At 51.3% G+C, this 19,225-nt stretch overlaps 2 protein-coding genes across 10 annotated transcripts in view; one reads left to right on the top strand and one right to left on the bottom strand.

The window, feature by feature from the left end:
- RBM23 (RNA binding motif protein 23) overlaps nt 1–19,225 on the bottom strand; it is a 48,201-nt gene that overhangs the window by 6,977 nt on the left and 21,999 nt on the right. Inside the window, exons 14-16 of one of the 9 annotated variants that reach the window (XR_011568761.1) lie at nt 18,599–18,666; nt 9,114–9,344; nt 6,013–6,383 (exon numbers count right to left, since the gene is read on the bottom strand). Coding sequence is in view for 6 of the 9 variants with exons in the window: in XM_070797124.1 (XP_070653225.1) it covers nt 9,172–9,344; nt 18,599–18,666 (241 nt within the window). In the remaining 3 variants the exon portion in view is untranslated. Of the gene's footprint in view, nt 1–6,012; nt 6,384–6,953; nt 9,345–18,598; nt 18,667–19,225 lie in introns of those variants that run through there. The other 8 variants (XM_070797128.1, XR_011568759.1, XR_011568760.1 and 5 more) reach the window with 8 other exon arrangements.
- LRP10 (LDL receptor related protein 10) lies at nt 10,196–16,018 on the top strand. The gene is made up of 7 exons (XM_019968367.2): nt 10,196–10,807; nt 11,210–11,254; nt 11,749–11,884; nt 13,002–13,192; nt 13,308–14,325; nt 14,677–14,806; nt 14,903–16,018. The coding sequence occupies exons 1-7, from the start codon at nt 10,777–10,779 to the stop codon at nt 15,488–15,490; spliced, it is 2,139 nt and encodes a 712-aa protein (XP_019823926.2). The 5' UTR covers nt 10,196–10,776; the 3' UTR covers nt 15,491–16,018.

The raw sequence follows: 19,225 nt of genomic DNA, 5'->3' as shown, positions 1-19,225 counted from the left end.
AGCTGAGTGAACCATCAGCTCAGGCTGGTGAGGGGAGACCAGAGGCCCCGTGGCTCCCGAGAGACCTGCAAACACTGCATTCACTGGCCCTACCCTGCTTTGTCCATTGGGCCTGACCCAGTTTCTGTGGTTCCAAGTTCCTTTATTCGAAAGCAGCACATGTGAGTTAGAGCAGCCAGAAGGGAGCCAAGGGGAATCTGCAAGGAGGTTTGGGCAAAACCCAGGGTAGCAGGCTCTCGGGAGACTGGACTGGGGGCAAACACAGAACACAGGCTATACTCTGCCCACCACAGCACCCCACACGTTTCCGGGGGAGCCACGGACACCCTTGGCATCACCTCCCTCCTGGAGGTTCCTGCCATCATCTGGGCCTATGCCTCCAAGGCTGCCAGCCAGGCGCTGGGTCCATGGGATGGAAAAGAGAGGGGAAGCCCTAAGTGGAGCTGAGCTCTCTAGAGGAGAGGGGACTGAGCAGAGTGACCCCCACACACAATCTGGCAGCTGGGCTGGTCCTTCCCCGTCCTTCCCCGCCAGCCCCCATCTCCCCACAGTCTGACGGACTTCCCAGTCCTCTCTCTACTCTGTATCCCCACTTCCTTTTCCAGCTAAAAGGAGATGGTGGGAAACTAATACTTGCTGAGGTCCTCACACAACACTCAAGGACACAGGCACTGACATTGCCCCCATTTTACATATGTGGAAACTGAGGCCCAGATAAGATTTGCTCAAGCTCCCAGCTTGGTAGTCCAAAATTAAAACCCAGTCCTGTCTGACTTTTTTTCCTATACAAGCAGATTCTGACCATGTCTCTTTGGTGTCCCTTCCAGTGTGAATCCCCACGTAGCTGGGCATGGGCATGGCAGTGTGCGTTCTGTGGAATCTGTCAGCATATGTGTGCTTGTCTGCTGTGCGATGTCACAGGAGCACAGGGCAGAAGGGCTGTTCCTCAGGAATCTGCTTGGCCAGGAGTCATCTTCCTGCTTAGGGGCAAGAACAGGTATTCTGACAGAATGGAAGAGGCATAGCATTGAGAAGCCAGAAGAACTGAATGGGACAAAGGCAGCAGCTAGGGGAGGGATGTGTGTGTGTACTAAGTCACTTCAGTCGTGTCTGACTCACTGTGACCCCATGAACTGCAGCCCTCCTCAGTCCATGGGATTCTTTATGTAAGAATACTGGAGCAGGTTGCCATTTCCTCCTCCGGGGGATCCATCTGACCCAGAGATAGATCGAACCTACATTTCCCGAAGCTCCTGTGCTGAAGGTGGGGGAGGGATGAGGGAGGTCAGAGTCTGAGGCAGGAGCCTAGGGGGAGGAGGAGGCCTTCAGGGTGGTTCCCATACCCTGAGGCTCCAGGGAAACCCCAGGTGAGGTTGCTCCATTGTTCCGTGGTCCCCATACCCCCACTAACCCACCCCCCAAGTCTCTGCTTGCCTCCCTCAAACAGTCTTGGGAAACTGGGGAGACCCAGAGGCAGCCTTCTTCGAGGAGGCTGAGCAGCCAGGGCTTGGAAAGGAGGCAGGCCTGCCTGGCCAGAAGCCACCTTCCAAATGAGCTCACACACATATTTTCCACCCTGGCCCAGGGCCGTGGCTGGGTGCCTTCCAGGCCAGCCTTCCCCAGCCAGGCCCAGCCCCCTCTGTCCTCCCCTATCCCTCACCAGACCTGGACCCTGCGGTTCCACAACAGGACTGGGCACCCCAGGCCCGGGGCTGCCACCAAACCCCAAGGGAGCAGATTTTCTGCCTCCAGACTAAGGCCAGGTCTCCCCAGGTTCCCTAACTCCAATGGGACTTTGTGGCTTAGAGAGGAAAAGACCAGTTTCCTGCTCCCAAAGAGTCACACCTGGATAGGCGTGAGGATAGTCTGGAGGGGCCGTAGGGGGGAAAGAAGAGGTGACCACACTGTAGTGACTTGAAGGAACCACGTCCTTAGCCTGAAGTAGCTCACTGACTCAGGGACCGGGCCAGGTCTGGAAGCTGCCTCACCATGGATCACTTCCTGCACCCTCACTTGATTTCCCGCTAGGGCCACTTCCCTGCTCTGGGGCAGGATGGGGTCTGGGCAGCGCAAGGCCAGGCTGACCACAAAGCAGGGGAAAGACGGGGGCCTCAGAAGGGCCCAGCAGATTCACACACACGCGACAGGCTCCAGCTCATCTCGATCCAGCCTGTGGTCAAAGACGTCACCCTGCGCCCAGCTTCCAGAGACATGTAGCCCCAGGCCAGCAAGCAAGATCAATGCCTCAAAACACTCTCCTGGGCCGCTCAGTGCCTGGCTCTGTGCTAGGAGCGTGGCTGCCCTGACCCAATACCCTGGGTCCCACAATATCTTCCTGAGGTTCCATGAGTTTGTATATTCAGACACAGCAGATATTTCATCCCATTTTGGATTCCAAGAATACGGGCACTTCGGGTAGATCATACAGCCAGCCATTGCCCTTTCTGTGGAGGAATGACCAAGATCCGTTAACACCGCTGATCCCGTCACAGCCACCGGACAAACCTTCTGTTCTCACCTCCTTAGAAAAGAGTAGAATGGTGCTAGGTACACAAGAGCCCCTCTTAATAAAAGTTGGCTGACTTGAATTGCCAGTGAGAGCTGTGATGTACATACATAAACAGCTGTAGTTACAGACTTCCCTGGTGGTCCCAAGGCTAAGACTACTACGTGGTCCCAGTACAAGGGGCCAAGGTTTGATCCCTGGTCAGTGAACTATATCCTGCATGCCACAACTCAAGATCCCATGTGCCGAAACAAAGATCCAGCACAGTCAAATACATAAATATTGTATATGTATGGCTGAGTCCCTTTGCTGTGCCCTTGAAACTATCACAACACTGTTAACTGGCTCTACCCCAATATAAAATGGCTTCCCAGGGCAAACAATCTGTCTGCAATGCAGGAGACCCAGGTTTGATCCCCGAGTCAGGAAGATTCCCTGGAAAAGGGAATGGCAACCCACTTCAGCATTCTTGCCTGGAGAATTCTATGGACAGAGGAGCCTGATGGGCTACAATCCATAGGGTTGCAGAGTCGGACAAGACTGAGCAACTAACGTGCACATGCAATACAAAATAAAAAGTTTTCAATAAATATTTTTTAAAAAAACAGCTGTAGTTGTGAATACATAAGTATTCTATACATGTGCAAGAAGTATGTGACATAGTAAATATACAGGTTACAAAACCTATATGAGCACTTACGTTTATTACATTTTTAGAAAATTTACTGTATATTTCACCTCAATCTTTAAAAGGTTCAAAAAAGAAAGAAACTGTATTGAGGGAAGAGATTCATATCTCCAGAACAGCTGCTCTGTCCCTACAAACCTCCTCCTTATGTGCCAACCCTACCCACTGCTGTGCTTAGTCACTCAGTTGTGTCCGACTCTGCAGCCCGTAGACTGCAGCCGGCCAGGCTCTTCTGTCCATAGGCAAGAATACTGCAGTGGGTTGCCATGCCCTCCTGCAGGGGATCTTCCCAATCCAGGGATCGAACCCAGGTCCTCCCGCATTGCAGGCAGATTCTTTACCATCTGAGCCACCAGGGAAGCCCTAACCCCACAGCCTGCCCTTAATCGGAGGATGATTGGTATTGGGTTGTGTCAGCCCAGCTCTTCTGGAAATACCAATCCTCTAGGCTGCACACTCAGGACAGCCGGCACCAGGACCCTGGAGCACCGGCAGGAAGGTCTCTCTTCCCTTCATCCCTCTAAGCTTCATCCCAGGTGTCCTCAGAGTGTCTTCTCCACTCTACTGACCTGTGCGCCAGAGGTCCTCCCAACTACCATACGCCTGCACAAAACTGCCCATAAATTCTGGAGGGAAGAAAGCTGGAGAAGGGGACCAGAGGATCCCACCCCATCCTCTCAGGCTAGGAGCAGCCCAAACTGCAGCAGAGACCGGCTGGGCAGGGTTTGCAGGGTGGTAGCGCCCCCTCGTGCCAGGTGTTGGCACTGCAAACCAAGCCCGGAGAACTGAGAGGCGGAGGCAAAGCCTGCCACGCTCAGGGCCAAGGATACCGCCGCCCAGTCCCTTTCCCCTTCGCACTTTTCACACTTCCACCCAGGCCACCTGTACTTAAACGGGTGGGACTATGGGCGCGACAGGATGACAAGCCTTAGTCTTCCAGCTGCAGAGAGGGAAAAGTCAAGAGCTTCCGTAGTCTGCCCCTTTATGGGGGTTGGTGAACAGCCCTGGAATAACTCCAGGAAGGAAGAAGGGAGGGGAGGGGTTGCAGGAGAAGGGTTCTGATAGAGAAAGTAAGGGGGTACTGGAGTCCTGGCCTCTGAGTTGCCACACTGCCCTCCTGTGGACGCCGCAGGCACTGACCCCTCCAGGATGCCTGGCCCCGGCCTCTTCAGGTCAGCGGCAGGTGAAGCTTCACTCCTGGATCTCAGGATGCTAGGACAGAACCGCCTATGGCCAAGGCAAGCAGGCCTCTGCGACTCCTGTAAGAGTGGGACATTTCTGTACCACTTCTCTGAGGCTTTTGGAGGTCATGCCCAAGCCTTCTAGGGGGGTTTCTGACCTGCACCCATCCTTCCAAAGTCATCCACACTCTGGAGCCAGGACTCCTTTACTTCCTGTCTTACATTGATAAAAGTCTTAAATTTTTTAATTCAAAAAAATGCCTGGAGGTATATTGTGAATATCACTCTATTCTTGTCTGTTTATGCTAAAAATTTTCATTTATTAAATATAAGCATTTAAAATACACCAAATATTTTCAAAACAATCTTAGTTTTTAAATTTCTTAATATGCCACAGGCAGTCTAAATGGACATGATTGAGGTTTCTCTCAAACCTCCAAGGGGTGTCCCCAACCCTGCATCTCATTCTTTCCAAAGCACAAGGAAACTTACTCCTGACACCATATGGTAGAGTCTTTAATCCCTACTCCCTTCCAACACAGAGGTTTCCCCATCTTGAAAAGCTCTCCTGGATTCTGCTGCGGTCTTGAATGATTTTTCTCATTTTCCCCTTTTCTCTCAAGCCAAAGTTTTCCAAAAGCTATCTGCATTCCTTCCCCAGTCATTTCTTTCTTTCCTTCTTTAATTTTTTGGCTGTGTGGCATGTGACATCTTAGTGGCTCGTGAGATCTTAGTCCCCCGAACCGGGATCAAACCTATACCCCCTGCATTGGAAGCATTGAGTCTTAACCACTGGACCACCAGGGAAGTCCCCCTTGTCATTTCTTTTTAATCCAACCTCTGCGTCTGCATCCCAATCAGAAATATACTGAAACCTCCCGAAAAGGCCCTCATGATGACCCCTTTCTTCTAACCCCAGGCCTATTCTCTGCTTTCATTTCTTTGGCCTTGTATCAGCATTTAACATGACTTGCTTCAAGAAGCTCCTATGCCCCTGTCTTCTGAGAAGTTCTGCCATCCTATAGTCCATGAATCACACTGTTGTCAAGGAGTCCTGAAAGCCCAGGACTTGTGTCCCTCTGCCTCAACCCTACCTGCGCCCTCAGCTTCTGTACTTTGCTCAGGGACTGTCTTTATTTGTTCTGTTAATTCTAGTTTCTGCCCTTCAGACTGTACAGAATAAACAAATTCTTGTTCCACGCTACAGCTCTTCAAATATTTGGGTGTAGTTTCCATATATACAAACGCTCACTGAAGTTAAGCTTTTTATAGGTGAAAAGCCTTTCTCGTCCCATAAACAGCTTTCACATGAAGTAGCTTAGAGACCCCCTCACCATTCCTATCACCAATCAGTCTTTAAAAGCGTACCTTCATAGAGAAGTAGTACCACACAGCGGTTAGGACAAGGACTCTGGAGTTACATAATCCGGGTTAGGATCCAACCTTTATGACTTATTGGTCGGGTGACCCTCAGCACGTTATGTACCTTCCCTGAGCATCAATTTCCTCATCTTTAAAATGGGGTTAATAACTCAAAAGGTTAAAAAAAATAATAACTCAAAAGGTAGTTGAGTGGGTTAAAAGACATAACCTATGTGATGCCTACGATTGGCAGTCACGACTCACTTATTCATTCATTCATTCAACAAACATTTATTGAGTATTTGTTTTATGCCAGACATTGCTTTTGGCACTGGGGATTCACCAGTAAATGAATAGGCCCTTGCCCCCTATGGAACTTACTTCTTTTTTTTTTTTTTTAAGAATTCTTTCTTTTTAAAACATATTTATTTGGTTGTATCCAGGATTTTTGTGGCGTCATGAAGTATTTTTCATTTTGGCACATGGAGGATTCTCTAGCTGTGGCACGGGCTTAATTGCTTTGTGGCACATGGGATCTTAGCTCCCTGACCAAGGATCAAACCTGTGTCCCCTGCATTGCAAAGCAGATTCTTAACCACTGGACCACCAGGGAAGTCTCCCCTACGGAACTTATATTCTTGTGAGCCTGCAGGGAACAAACATGATAAATGAGTAAAATATAGTATGCTAGATAATGATAAGAATTTTCCAAATTTTTAAGTTCTGAATCCTATTTGATAAACAACTGCACCTTTAAATCATTTTTACTATAAGCATCCAAGAGAAACCAGGATGCTTCTTCAACACTTTGCTTAGAAATTTCTTCAGCCAAATATCTAATTTCATTCCTCACAAGTTCTATTAATACCTTTCACCAAACACTAGGACACAGCACAATTCAACCAAGCTCTTTGCCTGTTTATTAAAGATCGTCTTTCCTCCGGTTTCCAACACCAACATCCTGTTAGGTATTCTCTGAGGGATTGAGGCTCTCTCAATAGCTTTTCTTTTCTGAGCCCTCATAAGAATCACCTTTAACAGTCCATTTATGGCAATATAGGCTTTCTCTAGCATGCACCTCCAGTCTTCCATTCTCTGCCCATCACCCAGTTCTAAAGCTGTTTCCATATTCTTATGAACTTGTTACAGCAGCATCCCAGCTTTGTAGTACCAAGTTTTGGTCTTAGGCCACTATAACAAAATACAACCAACTGAGTAGCTTATAAATAACAGAAATTTATTGCTCACAGTTCTGGAGATTGAGAAGACCAAGATCAAGGTGCTAGCATAGTCACCTTCTGGTGAGGGCTCTCTTCCTTGTTCACAGCCAGTGCTTTCTGGACATTCCGTCACAGCCAGAACTTCATCACATGATGGAAAGGACTAATGATCTCTCTAGAGCCTTTCTTACTAGTTCCACTCTGAGGGCTCCACCTTCAGAAGGAAGCATCCCCCAAAGCCCGACCCCTAATACTACCATCTTTCAGTTCAGTTCAATTCAGTTGCTCAGTCGTGTCTGACTCTTTGCAACCCCATGGACTGCAGCACGCCAGGCTTCCCTGTCCATCACCATCTCCCGGAGCTTGCTCACACTCATGTCCATTGAGTCGGTGATACCATCCAACCATCTCATCCTCTGTCGTTCCCTTCTCCTTCTTCAATCTTTCCCAGCATCAAGGTCTTTTCCAATGAGTCAATTCTTTGCATCAGGTGGCCAAAGTACTGGAGCTTCAGCTCAGCATCAGTCCTTCCTATGAATATTCAGGACTGATTTCCTTTAGGATTGACTGGTTTGATCTCCAAGATGTCCACTATCATCTTTGGAGGGTAGGAAATCAACATGTGAACATCAGACCCGAGCATCTTGGCTGCTGCACATGCTAGTAGTTTGATCTTGAGCAAGTTACCTAATGACTTGCTTAGTTTATGACTATCTATTACTCAGTTTCCTCAATTATAAAATGAGGACAAAAATAATACCTACTTCCTGGAGATTTGGTGAAGATTAAATGAGGTGATATATGTGCAGTGATGAAAACAGTGCCAAGCGTATGGTGAGTACTCTTTCAAAGTTAGATATTGTCATCTTGAAAACCAGAAATCTGCCCATTTTTCAGTACTTCCACTATTTTTCACAATTTCTGAAAGTATTCCAAGAACATCTTCAAAGACCCATTTCTCTTTTTTTTTGTATTTTTTCTCATTTCTTAAATTAATTTATTTTAATTGGAGGCTAATTACTTTACAATATTGTAGTGGTTTTTGCCATACATTGACATGAATCAGCCATGGGTGTACATGTGTTCCCCCATCCTGAACCCCCCTCCCACCTCCCTCCCCACAAAGATCCATTTCTAAATGTACTTGATGATCTATGGGGATTTATAGGGGCGTGAACACTTCAACTCACTAATCAAATTAAAGCTTAAACTCGTTATAAGCACCTAGGTTCTCTTTGATTTCTTCTCATCTTCTTTTGGCTCAAATTCACTCTTAAATATTAATCCTCATGGCTAGCACAGGGCCTTGCACTTTGAAGGCACTCTAATAAATATTTACAGAGTGAAAGTTTGTTCTAACTTGGTGCCATTTCTTTCTTTCTGATGATGACTGCTCCCAACAGCCTAGATCTTGATTTTTTTTTTCCAACTCTTAGTTTATTCAGTATCACAGACCATGGTCTCTCTTCCTCCTCCTCTTGCCCCTTAAAACTCTACCCATCTCACCATCACTTTTCCTGTTTCACTTCTAAATTAACTTCTAAACTTCCCACAAGTATACCTCCATGGGTACTTACCATGGCTGTCTGACTTTAAATTTATGTGTCTGACCTCTCTTTTTTCAACTAGACTGTAAGCTCCCTGACATTAAAGTCTTACAAGTTCCAGGCATCTGCCAAGTACCCAGCATAGAGAACATAGCCAGCATTTAACTAAAACTTCCATGATCACTTTCAGAACTTAAATATTTTTAATTTCCCCAGCCTCTTTGCCCTGCAGTTCAACACCATCCTCCCACATTTAGGGTTCAATTTCACCTATCATAATCCCAAGGGTTGCAGTAGGGAGCATAGAGAGACTAAGGAACCAAGTTCCTTGGCATGGGACCAAGATCCAAGTGGAAGAAGGGCCTTTTTATGCCCAAATTTATGGCTTCAGGCCCTGCTGAGGTCTCAGTTTTGAATACATCAAAACTGATGTCAACAACAAATGTCACAAATAGAAAACTGTTTGTACCATTTGTAGAGAGGTTCTGAATGTACACTAGGTTCAAACCCTTGTTTCAGCATTTACTAGACCCATGGTCTTGGGCAATACCAAACCTGTCTGTGCCAGAGTTTCCTTACTTGTAACATGGGAGTAACAATAATAAGTACCTCACAAGACTATGCATATGTTCTAAGTTGCTTCAGTCGTGTCAGACTCTGTGCGACTCTATGAACCGTAGCCCACCAGGCTCCTCTGTCCAAGGGATTCTCCAGGAAAGAATATTGGAGTGGGGTTGTCATGCCGTCCTCCAGGCGATCTTCCCAACCTAGGGATCGAATCCACATTTCTTATGGCTCCTGAACTGGCAGGAGGGTTTTTTTTTTTACCACTCTGGCCACCTGAATTAAAAGAGGAAATACTTGAAAAGTGCTTAGATCTGTGCTGAAATGTACAAAAAAGCTCAAAAACTATCTGCTATTCTTATTGTTTACTATTATTACCTGTAAGTGCCATAGGAAATCAGCAATCCCAAGCCCACATAAATTAGATATCTCTCTTGTGACTAATAATAATTGCTAGCAGGTATGAAGCACTTCCTAGATGTTCAAGTTCCATTACCTCCCTAAATGTTGACAATAACCTTAAGAGGGAATTGTACATTATTATTTTTTTTTTTTTGAATTGTACATTATTAACCCCATTTTGAGAAGCACAGAGAAGTTAAACAATTTTCTCAAGGTCACAGAGACAGCAAGTAGAGAAGGCACCATTTATTCGTTTGTTGAATTACTGTGTCTCAGCAGGCGAGAAGCATTGTGGGTACAAAGGTAAACAGTCTAGGCCCCAACCTACAGGAAGTTTCAGTTTCCACAGAAGGGGCGGGGCGGGGCGGGGGCGGGGTCAGGAAAGAGTAAACAAATAGTTATAACACGGTGTGGTAATTGCTGTAATAGACGCGCACGAAAAAAAAAAGTGCTACCGGATCCCAGACATTGGGACGAGAGAAGCACCGAGAGTTTAAGGACCCAAAGGAAAGACATGACAGTTACAGAATAAGCAGTGGTCCTCTGACAAACGTGTACTGTAACGTTACACGGAAAGGACTAAACAAAGCAGAGTTAAAAGTAGGGGTGAGCACCTTAAAAGCCAGCGTGACAAGACTCGGCAGAACCGAAAAAGGGTTAAGACGGGTGGGTGGGCGGGGCGCGCGTTGATTGGCAGGGGTGTGGCCAGGCTAGTCACCCGCCCCCTCCTCCGCCCGGGCTTCTCCAACCCTAGGGCCGGCGGGGGTGTCGTCTGGGCAAGGGACTGGGCGCTGGACGGAGTCGCCTGACCCCTCCCCCACTCCTCTGCCGCGTTCCGCGAGCTGGACGCGCTGGAGAAGTTGAGCAGCGCCCGGGCCGGCCCTGGGGGCTGACAGTCGGTAAAGTTTGGCCCGAAGAGGAAGTGGCCTCAAGCCCCGGCAGGTGGCGGCCAGGCCTGGACCTGAGCGCTCGCGGCCTGCGGGCGGGCTCTAGGCGAGGGCGCGCCCCAGCGTCAGGCTTCGAGCCGATTTCCGCGGCTTCGGGGACTGGCCTCGGAGAGAGCGCGGCGGCGGCCGGGGAAAACAACTCAGAAGTTGGCTAGAGGCACCGCCCCTGCACCCGGGCCGCTGCCTCCCCCCACCCGTCCCCAGCCCTGGCATCTAGAGCATCGGTCGGGGAGCCTGGGCCATGGAGCCCTCTCGGGGAGGCGGCACCGGGGAGCCAGGACGCCCGGAGCGGCGCCGCCTCCCCACTGAATAAACGACGGAAGCTCCGGGACTGTTCCTGCACCTCCGGACGGCTCACGATGCTGCCGGCCATCCTTCTCCTCTTCCTGGGTAAGAAACCGAAACGAGTCTACTCGCCCAGCATCCCGCTCCCAGGGCTCTCACAGGACCCAGAGGGCTCTAGCTCCCTTCCTGCTACGCGGCTCCTCACCTGAACCTGCCCGGTCGTGCCCTCCACCCCCTGCCGCCGCCCTGGCACTGCCTGCCCCAGCCTCGGGGAAATCTCCAGCCGTTCCCCCAGTCTCCCCCTGACTTCCGTAAATCACTGTACCCACTCCATAGGCCGTGCTGTCAGACCTTCTTTCGAGGTCACACACCGCTGTCTTCCTCTGCTCCACCACCCTTTCCCATAAACTACCCGGAAGCCGCAAAAGGCTCTTGTTCCTCCTTGAGTTTGCTCAGGTGAAGGAAACTCGGAAGCATGACTCTTGCCCTTTCTCGCTCTTCCTCTAGGAGGCACTGTGGCCCACCCAGATAGGATTATTTTCCCGAATCCTGGTGAGTAGAGGATGCCCCAGGGGTAATGAGAACTCAAGAGTTTCTCTTCCTTGAATTCCTCTAATAGTTACCATAGTTTTAGAGTGGACGTCATCCACTCTTTTTTTTACAGATGGGGAAACTGAGACCCAGCGTAAGCCCTCAACTGGTAGTTAATGTACTTTTTTCTTTTCCCCCAAATATCCATCCTTGATCTGCCTAGCCAAAATGTAGTTTCCCTGAGGATAGAAACAGTATTTCCTGTTCCTTCTGGCCCAGTGGCTGGCACAGAGCAGACCTCATGTTGTTTGTGGTGTTGATACGTAAAGTGGAATTATGATGAGGGAAGAGAGGGGGCTGCCTGAAGACTATGCCTGTAGTGTGTGTGTGGCTGGGGCGGGGGAGTGTCTGTGATCCTTCCAAAGAGCCCAGGCCCTCAAAGACCTCAAGCCTGGGCAGGGGTGTGATGGTAAGGGGCTCTTGACTGATGCCCCTACATTCCTCTCTTTCTCTAGCCTGTGAGGACCCACCAGCGGTGCTCTTGGAAGTGCAAGGCACCTTACAGAGGCCTGTGGGCCGGGACAGCCGCAGCTCCCCTGCCAACTGTACCTGGCTCATCCTGGGCAGGAAGGAGCAGACGGTAACGGTCAGGTGAGTGCGGGCACAACCCTATACCTTTCCCCTATGCTATGCTATGCTAAGTCACTTCAGTCGTGTCTGACTCTGTGTGATGCCATAGATGGCAGCCACCAGGCTCCCCCATCCCTGGGATTCTCCAGGCAAGAACACTGGAGTGGGTTGCCATCTCCTTCTCCAATGCATGAAAGTGAAAAGTGAAAGCGAAGTCGCTCAGTCGTGTCCGACTCTTAGCGACCCCATGGATTGCAGCCTACCAGGATCCTCCATCCATGGGATTTTCCAGGCAAGAGTACTGGAGTGGGGTGCCATTGCCTTCTCCGACCTTTCCCCTACTCCCGCGCCTTTACCAGGGAGAAGCCTTCAGGGAGCACTTCTCCATGGAGCTTCCATCCTGTCCACGGGAAAGAGGAGAGTTAGATTTGGTGTCATCTGCCCTAAAAGCCTGGCTTGTTTGGGGCCAGACACAATGAATTGCAGGTGGACTGGAGTGGACATCTAGCTTGGGTCCTGTCATCTCTGAAGGACAACAGTCACTCCAGAACCTTCCTCAGCCTCCTCAGATCTTTTAAACAGTCCAGGTCTCCCTGGGCTCCTCCAACCTTGGGCTGTGGGGTTGGGGCCCACGTTAAGTACCTGGCTGTTTGCTTCACACAGTTCACTTCCCATAGATTTACCCAGAAAAGAATAAGGGAAAAGAGAGGCCGTCTGGGGAGAGCTTGTTGGAGCAGAGGGATCAGAATGCTACAGTGATCTCAGGTCTCACCACTGGGCACTGGGAGGGATGGTGAATTCTGGTTAATTAAGCTTACAGTAGTCGCCGGCACCATGCTTGGGTGACAGTGCTGCAACAGCAGGAAAGCAATGAATCTAACTCGGTCCAGAGCACAAGGCAGTTTTTCGAAGAGGCTCTAAGATGTACTCATGGTCTCAGGTACCATGGGCCTCTGTTAGGGCTGTTGCCTTGATTACAAAGGAATTTGGCTAACTGCATTTTCATCTGACCGTTTGGATTGTGGATAAGCAGGTGTTTGTGCTGCTTGGCGTAGAAGAGGCTTGACAACTGTTGGGGGAGGAAGAAGCCAGCAGCGGTCAGGAATACCTTACGTCCTGCTCTCCTTCACCCCTGTAGGTTCCAAAAACTGCATCTGGCCTGTGGCTCAGAGCGCTTAACCCTGCGCTCCCCCATCCAGCCGCAGATCTCCCTGTGCGAGGCACCTGCCAGCCCTCTGCAACTGCCTGGAGGCAACGTCACCATCACCTACAGCTATGTCGGGGCCAGAGCTCCCATGGGCCAGGGCTTCCTGCTCTCTTACAGCCAAGGTGGGCTGGACAGGGCTGATGTGGCACTTAGAACAGGCAATGGAAGCCCCAGGGAGGAGGGGAGGATCCGGCCCACCCCAGTGCTTCACAGCCCCTCTCCGTGGTGCCTCTGCAGATTGGCTGATGTGCCTGCAGGAGGAGTTCCAGTGCCTGAACCACCGCTGTGTGCCCCTGCTCCAGCGCTGTGATGGGGTCGACGCCTGTGGCGATGGCTCTGACGAGGCAGGTTGCAGCTCAGACCCCTTCCCTGACTTGGCCCTAGCCCCTGTCCTCACCCCACCCTGCAATCACACCTTAGAAGACTTCTATGGGGTCTTCTCCTCCTTCGGATACTCACACCTGGCCTCAGTCTCCCACCCCCAGTCTTGCCGCTGGCTGCTGGACCCACGTGATGGCCGGCGCCTGGCAGTGCGCTTCACGGCCTTGGATCTAGGCTATGACGATGCAGTGCGTGTATATGACGGCGCGGGGCCCCTCGAGACCCTCCGACTGCTGCGCAGCCTCACCCGCTTCAGTAATGGCAAGGCTGTCACTGTGGAGACGCTGTCTGGCCAGGCCACAGTGGACTACCGCACAGTCCCTTGGAGCACTGGTCGGGGCTTCAATGCCACCTACCATGTGCGGGGCTACTGCTTGCCTTGGGACCGACCGTGCGGCTTAAGCTCTGGCTTGGGGGCTAGCGAAGGCCTCGGCGAGCGCTGCTACAGCGAGGCACAGCGCTGCGACGGCTCATGGGACTGTGCAGATGGCACGGACGAGGAGAACTGCCCCAGCTGCCCACCTGGACACTACCCCTGTGGGGCCGCCGGCACCCCTGGGGCCACAGCCTGCTACCTGCCCACTGACCGCTGTAACTACCAGACCTTCTGTGCCGATGGAGCAGATGAGAGACGCTGTCGCCACTGCCAGCCAGGCAACTTCCGGTGCCGGGATGAGAAGTGCGTGTATGAGACGTGGGTGTGCGACGGGCAGCCGGACTGTGCTGACGGCAGTGACGAGTGGGACTGCTCCTACGCCCTGCCCCGCAAGGTCATTACCGCTGCCGTCATTGGCAGCCTTGTGTGCGGCTTGCTGCTGGTCATCGCCCTGGGCTGCACCTGCAAGCTCTATGCCATTCGCACCCAGGAGTACAGGTCAGTGGGAGTGCAGCTGGCGGTAGAGAAGTGGGCCCTGAGGGTGGGACAGGGCCCGTGTGGTCACAGGAGGCCTGAGGATGCGCACGTGGGGGACAGGCTCTGTGGCCAGCTGCTGGCTGCGCTCCTGGGGCTGTCTCACTTGGGGGCAGGTGTGCTCCCCTGAGGGAGGGACAGATCTAGATCTCGAAAGCCACCTCAAGGAAGGAGGGAGACCTCAGATGATTTTGGAGAGCCAGGGCATAATGCCGGGTATCCTGGCCTGGGTGTGGAGTAAAGAGGCCTGTCTGGGCTGGGATAGGCAGCTCTGGTCACCGGCACCTGTGACTGAGCAGCCCTCATGCCTTCCAGCATCTTCGCTCCCCTCTCCCGGATGGAGGCCGAGATTGTGCAGCAGCAGGCGCCTCCCTCCTACGGGCAGCTCATTGCCCAGGGCGCCATTCCTCCTGTAGAGGACTTCCCTACAGAGAACCCTAATGATGTAAGTCACCCTCCCCAACCAGACCACCTGCCGCTCCAGACCCCTGTGGCTGTTCCCACCCCTTCCAACTCTTATGTCTTCCTCCTCTCCTTGCAGAACTCTGTTCTGGGCAATCTGCGTTCTCTGCTACAGATCCTGCGCCAGGACATGACTCCAGGGAGCACCTCTGGTGCCCGCCGCCGCCAGCGGGGCCGCTCTATGCGCCGCCTGGTGCGCCGTCTTCGCCGCTGGGGCTTGCTTCCCCGAACCAACCCCCCAGCCCGGACCCCTGAAACCAGATCCCAGGCCACACCATCCACTGCTCCTCCTGAGACCTTAGATGGCAGCATAGGTCCAGCCCATGAGGGCGGGGCAGTGGGTGGGCAAGATGGGGACCAGGCACCCCCACTGCCTGTCAAGGCTCCACTGCCACCTGCCAGCACATCCCCAGCCTGTCCTACTGTCCCTGAAGCCCCAGGGCCACTGCCTGCGGTGCCCTTGGAGCCATCACTGCTGTCTGGAGTGGTACAGGCCCTGCGAGGCCGCCTCCTGCCCAGCCTGCGGCCCCCTGGACCAACCCGGGCGTCACCTGGACCCCACACAACAGTCCTGTCCCCAGAGGATGAGGACGATGTGCTGCTGGTGCCACTGGCTGAACCTGGGGTCTGGGTGGTCGAAGCGGAGGATGAGCCACTGCTGGCCTGAGGTGACCTAGCTCCCTTGGGCATTCTGTTCACAGGGACAGCAACCCTATAGAGGGCAGCTCAGCTTCCCATCCACTACTTCCTTCCCTGTCCCTCAGTCTGAGGGGACTTGATGGGCCTCCTGTTGATCCCAGGTAGCTGCTATCAAGTTAGGTGTCCCTCAGACAGGGAGAGGGCCCTCACAGAGCTCCCCCTGCGCATGGCCAGAGACCACAGTCCACCACCACCCTCTCCCCACACTGCCACCGGTTGGTGGCTGTTTTTAAAAAGTAAAGTTCTTAAAGGGTCATGGGCCTGGACACTCCATCCTTGCCAAACCCATCCAAAAGTGGCCTTAAGCACCAGAATGCCAACTGGCTGGAGACCTCCAGCCCCCAAGGGAGGATTTGGGCAGGGCCTGAGGTTTTGCCAACAGTGATCCCTCCTACAAGGCCTGGCTCATAAAAAGAGCACAACAAATGCTTCTGTCCCATAGCTAGGTTGTTGCCCAGGAAGCCAAGGTTGAAAAATAAAGGAATCAGAAATTTCAGCCTGTAAGTGAGCTGTGCTGGGCCCCGCCTCTCTACCTAGCTCAGCTTATGCTCCCCTCACCTTGCTCCTCGCTATAAAGGCCTTTTCTCTGCCCTTTTCCTGTTTATCTTCAGATCACCCATCCTTAGTTTTTATACCACTCAGAGGGTAAGAAAATTCTAGGAACCCCAAGAGTAGGCCTCTCCATCTCCACTTACTGCCAGGGGCCCATCTGTATAGTGCCTGACACCAGCAGTGAGCACCAAGCCTCCTTACTGCCAGGCTCTCAGAATTCGTGAGCCAGCAGGGCCCTGCAGCTAGGAAACTTCCCATTTATGGAGAACTCTCAGATCACTTATCACAGAAGCAGACTGTCCCTGGTGAAGCACTCTGCCCCCCATCCTCCACCCCACCAAGCATTTCAGTCTGTCCTAAGCAAGACAGATGAACTCTTGTCCAGCATGCCCCAAAGCAGACAAAGATGCGTCCAGAGAAAAATCATCATCATTCAGGGTATGAAGATGCTAGCATCACCTTGGCCAAATCCAAGAGGTCTTTCTGGAAGAGGGTCCAAACTAGATCCTAAAGAATGCTGTCAGTAGTTGGAATAGAGTTGTGGATTTTAGGCAAGGTGAGAGGCCACAGGATAAGCAAACTAAGCAGACAGTGAGGGCTAGGGCTGTAGGAGGGCCCCAAAGAGCTGGAGAGGGTAATGGAGGGAATGACCAGTGAGAACTGCTGGGACATACGCTTGCTTACCAGTCTGTGGTAAGCAAGGTGACAGAGCTGTCCCAGAGTTTAAAAGGAAAATTAAAGGGGACAAAGGATTTAGAAAGAGCCAATGGAAGTTGGTGTGATGCCTACAGAAGCAGAGCTGAGGCATTCCCTAACAGAATCAGTCCCCAGAGAAATGGGCTCCCCCTTAGGTTCATTTTCCCCTTCCTGCCTGGCCTGGCCTATCCCCACCCCTCTGCTGGAGGCGCCCTGTTGCCTACACCCTGTCAGTGTCCTCACACCCAGCACTAATTGTTCAGCATTTCCTTCCAGCAAACAGGAGCCTAGGGAAGCCCCAGTGGCAGGGAGACAGGGTTGACCTTGTACTGGCATAATGGGATATGAAGACAGAGGCTCATATCCAGGTAAGGGTGAGACACTGGGGGGCTGTCACCCAAGTTTATTTTCACCATGGCCCAAGGAAAAAGAAATGAGGTGACTCCAAATCCTGTCAAGATAAGATACCCTGTACCAGGGCATGGGACTCAAGCAAAGGCCCTTGGTGGGAAGGAGGGAGGTGATCTCAGTTATGAGATGGGAATCAGCCTGAGAATCAGACAATCTGAGCAGATACCAGAATTTGGTTCTTAAGGAGCAGAATCTGGGCCTAAAGCAAGCTCCAGGCCGCGCTGGGAAGGGAGAGGGATACCCAGCCGCACAGCCTGAGGCTGTGGAGCACCAAATGGCAGGGGAACCTGCTGCATATCAGACCCTTTATCGGGTGTAGCTAACCCTCACAACGAAGCTGTGCCATGGATACCACAGCCCCAATTCACAGGTCACAGCAGCTTCAGAAGAATTACAAGACTGGTCCAGTCTCTATTGAGAGGCAGTTAAACCTGGATCCGCTCAGTTTCAAATCTCAGTCTGTCCCATTATTATACAGAACCTCCAATTCCTGAGGGAGCCTCAAGCCGGGCAAGTGCACAGCCACTTACCAGTGGGATGAGAGAGATGATGGTTCAAGATGAAACCCAGCCTGCATCTGTGGCCTGAGGCTAGATTGAGAGCCAGCAGAAGTCATGGTCAAGAGTCCTCGCTGGGCTCTGCAGACACTGGCACTCTTATCTAGTATCATAGAAATGAATTCTACCATCTAAATGAGCTTTCCAGATATATAAAGCTCACCCCTTTGTAATTTAAAACTTTTAAAAAACTCATTTTGGAAGGAAGTCATTCTAAAACATTACACTCATCTTCAGCACATCTGCAATATAACATAAATCCTTCTGGATAGCTGAGGATCACTCAGAAACCAAAGAACTCTGCAGCAATGTCTTCAGAAGCTGTGAACAGTGTCAGAAAAGCTATTCGCCTTAATGCTAGATGACCTTAGGCCACTTTTTAAAAGGACTGCTTTAAAAGTTTTCTGTGATGTTGTTTCTCTTACTATTAGCTACTGTAGGGGTCACTAGCTGCTATAGATGTACTTCTAATCTTCAAGTACAGGAACACAGGTGGAACATTAAAATTGTGAATAGTTAAGGACAAGTAGGCTGTGATTGAGGACTGTAAGTCTATCCAGTGAAGTACACGAGGATTGTAGCTGCTTAATAGTTCTGCTTCCGCTAGACCCTACACTGTTGCCCTGTAATTGACCTCCATCCACATACTGCACTAGTAATCCCCATATGACTATTTGCTTCAGTCGGAAAAATCCACTGAAGATGGCAATAAAGATTGTTCCCAATAATAGGAGACAGCTGGAATATTTAAGACAAAGACAGAGATGAAAGATAGTCTCTGGCACTGGAAGGATCTGGGTGGGAATCATGGTGTCCCCATTTTCCAGCTGCATGATTGATTTGGAGGACAGGCCACTCACCTATCACTCTGAGCCTCAGGATCATGAGGATGAAAGGACGTAATTCAGGAAGGTGCTTAGCACAGCATCTGAAAAAAATGGGGTGAGAAGGGGCCAGTAAATCGAAATGTGTGTTTGGGTCCTTGAGGATGTCAGAAGACAAGAGTGGGAGCCTAAAGTGAAAGGGCCCTGGCAGAAAAGGCGCAATAGAGAGGTGCCTCTATCTTGGCTTCCCCCAGAGAGGTGGGTGTCACCGTGTCCTCCCGGTATAGCCCAGAAGGCTTAGGGCTGTTCCAGAGAGCACTGAGGGGGCTTGCCTGCCTCCGGACTGGGAACTTCCAGATGGCTAGCTGCCCCTCCCCTTTTTCCTGCTCTGATTAACAGGAGCAGGTGGGCCTGGCACGGAGGGACAGGTGGGAAGTCTCCACAGTGGTTTGTACCCACTGGAACCAAGTAAAAAACCAAAGCTGCCCAAACAAAGCGCCATGTCTCCCTCCTCAAAGCCCCCATCTGCCTAGCGGCCAGGCTGGGAAATGGGTACTTTTGTGGGTCTTAGCCCAGAAGGGGCGACAGGTGGAAGGAGGGGGCGTCAGGAAAGCTTGGTGGCAGGGTGGCTGTCCTGTCCCTGTCTTTTTGGTTTCTTCCTTT

This window comes from Bos indicus, chromosome 10 (assembly GCF_029378745.1).
Source record: "Bos indicus isolate NIAB-ARS_2022 breed Sahiwal x Tharparkar chromosome 10, NIAB-ARS_B.indTharparkar_mat_pri_1.0, whole genome shotgun sequence".
NCBI lineage: Eukaryota > Metazoa > Chordata > Mammalia > Artiodactyla > Bovidae > Bos > Bos indicus.
Note: the sequence above shows the minus strand (reverse complement) of the source record. Positions and strands in the feature narration are given on the sequence as shown.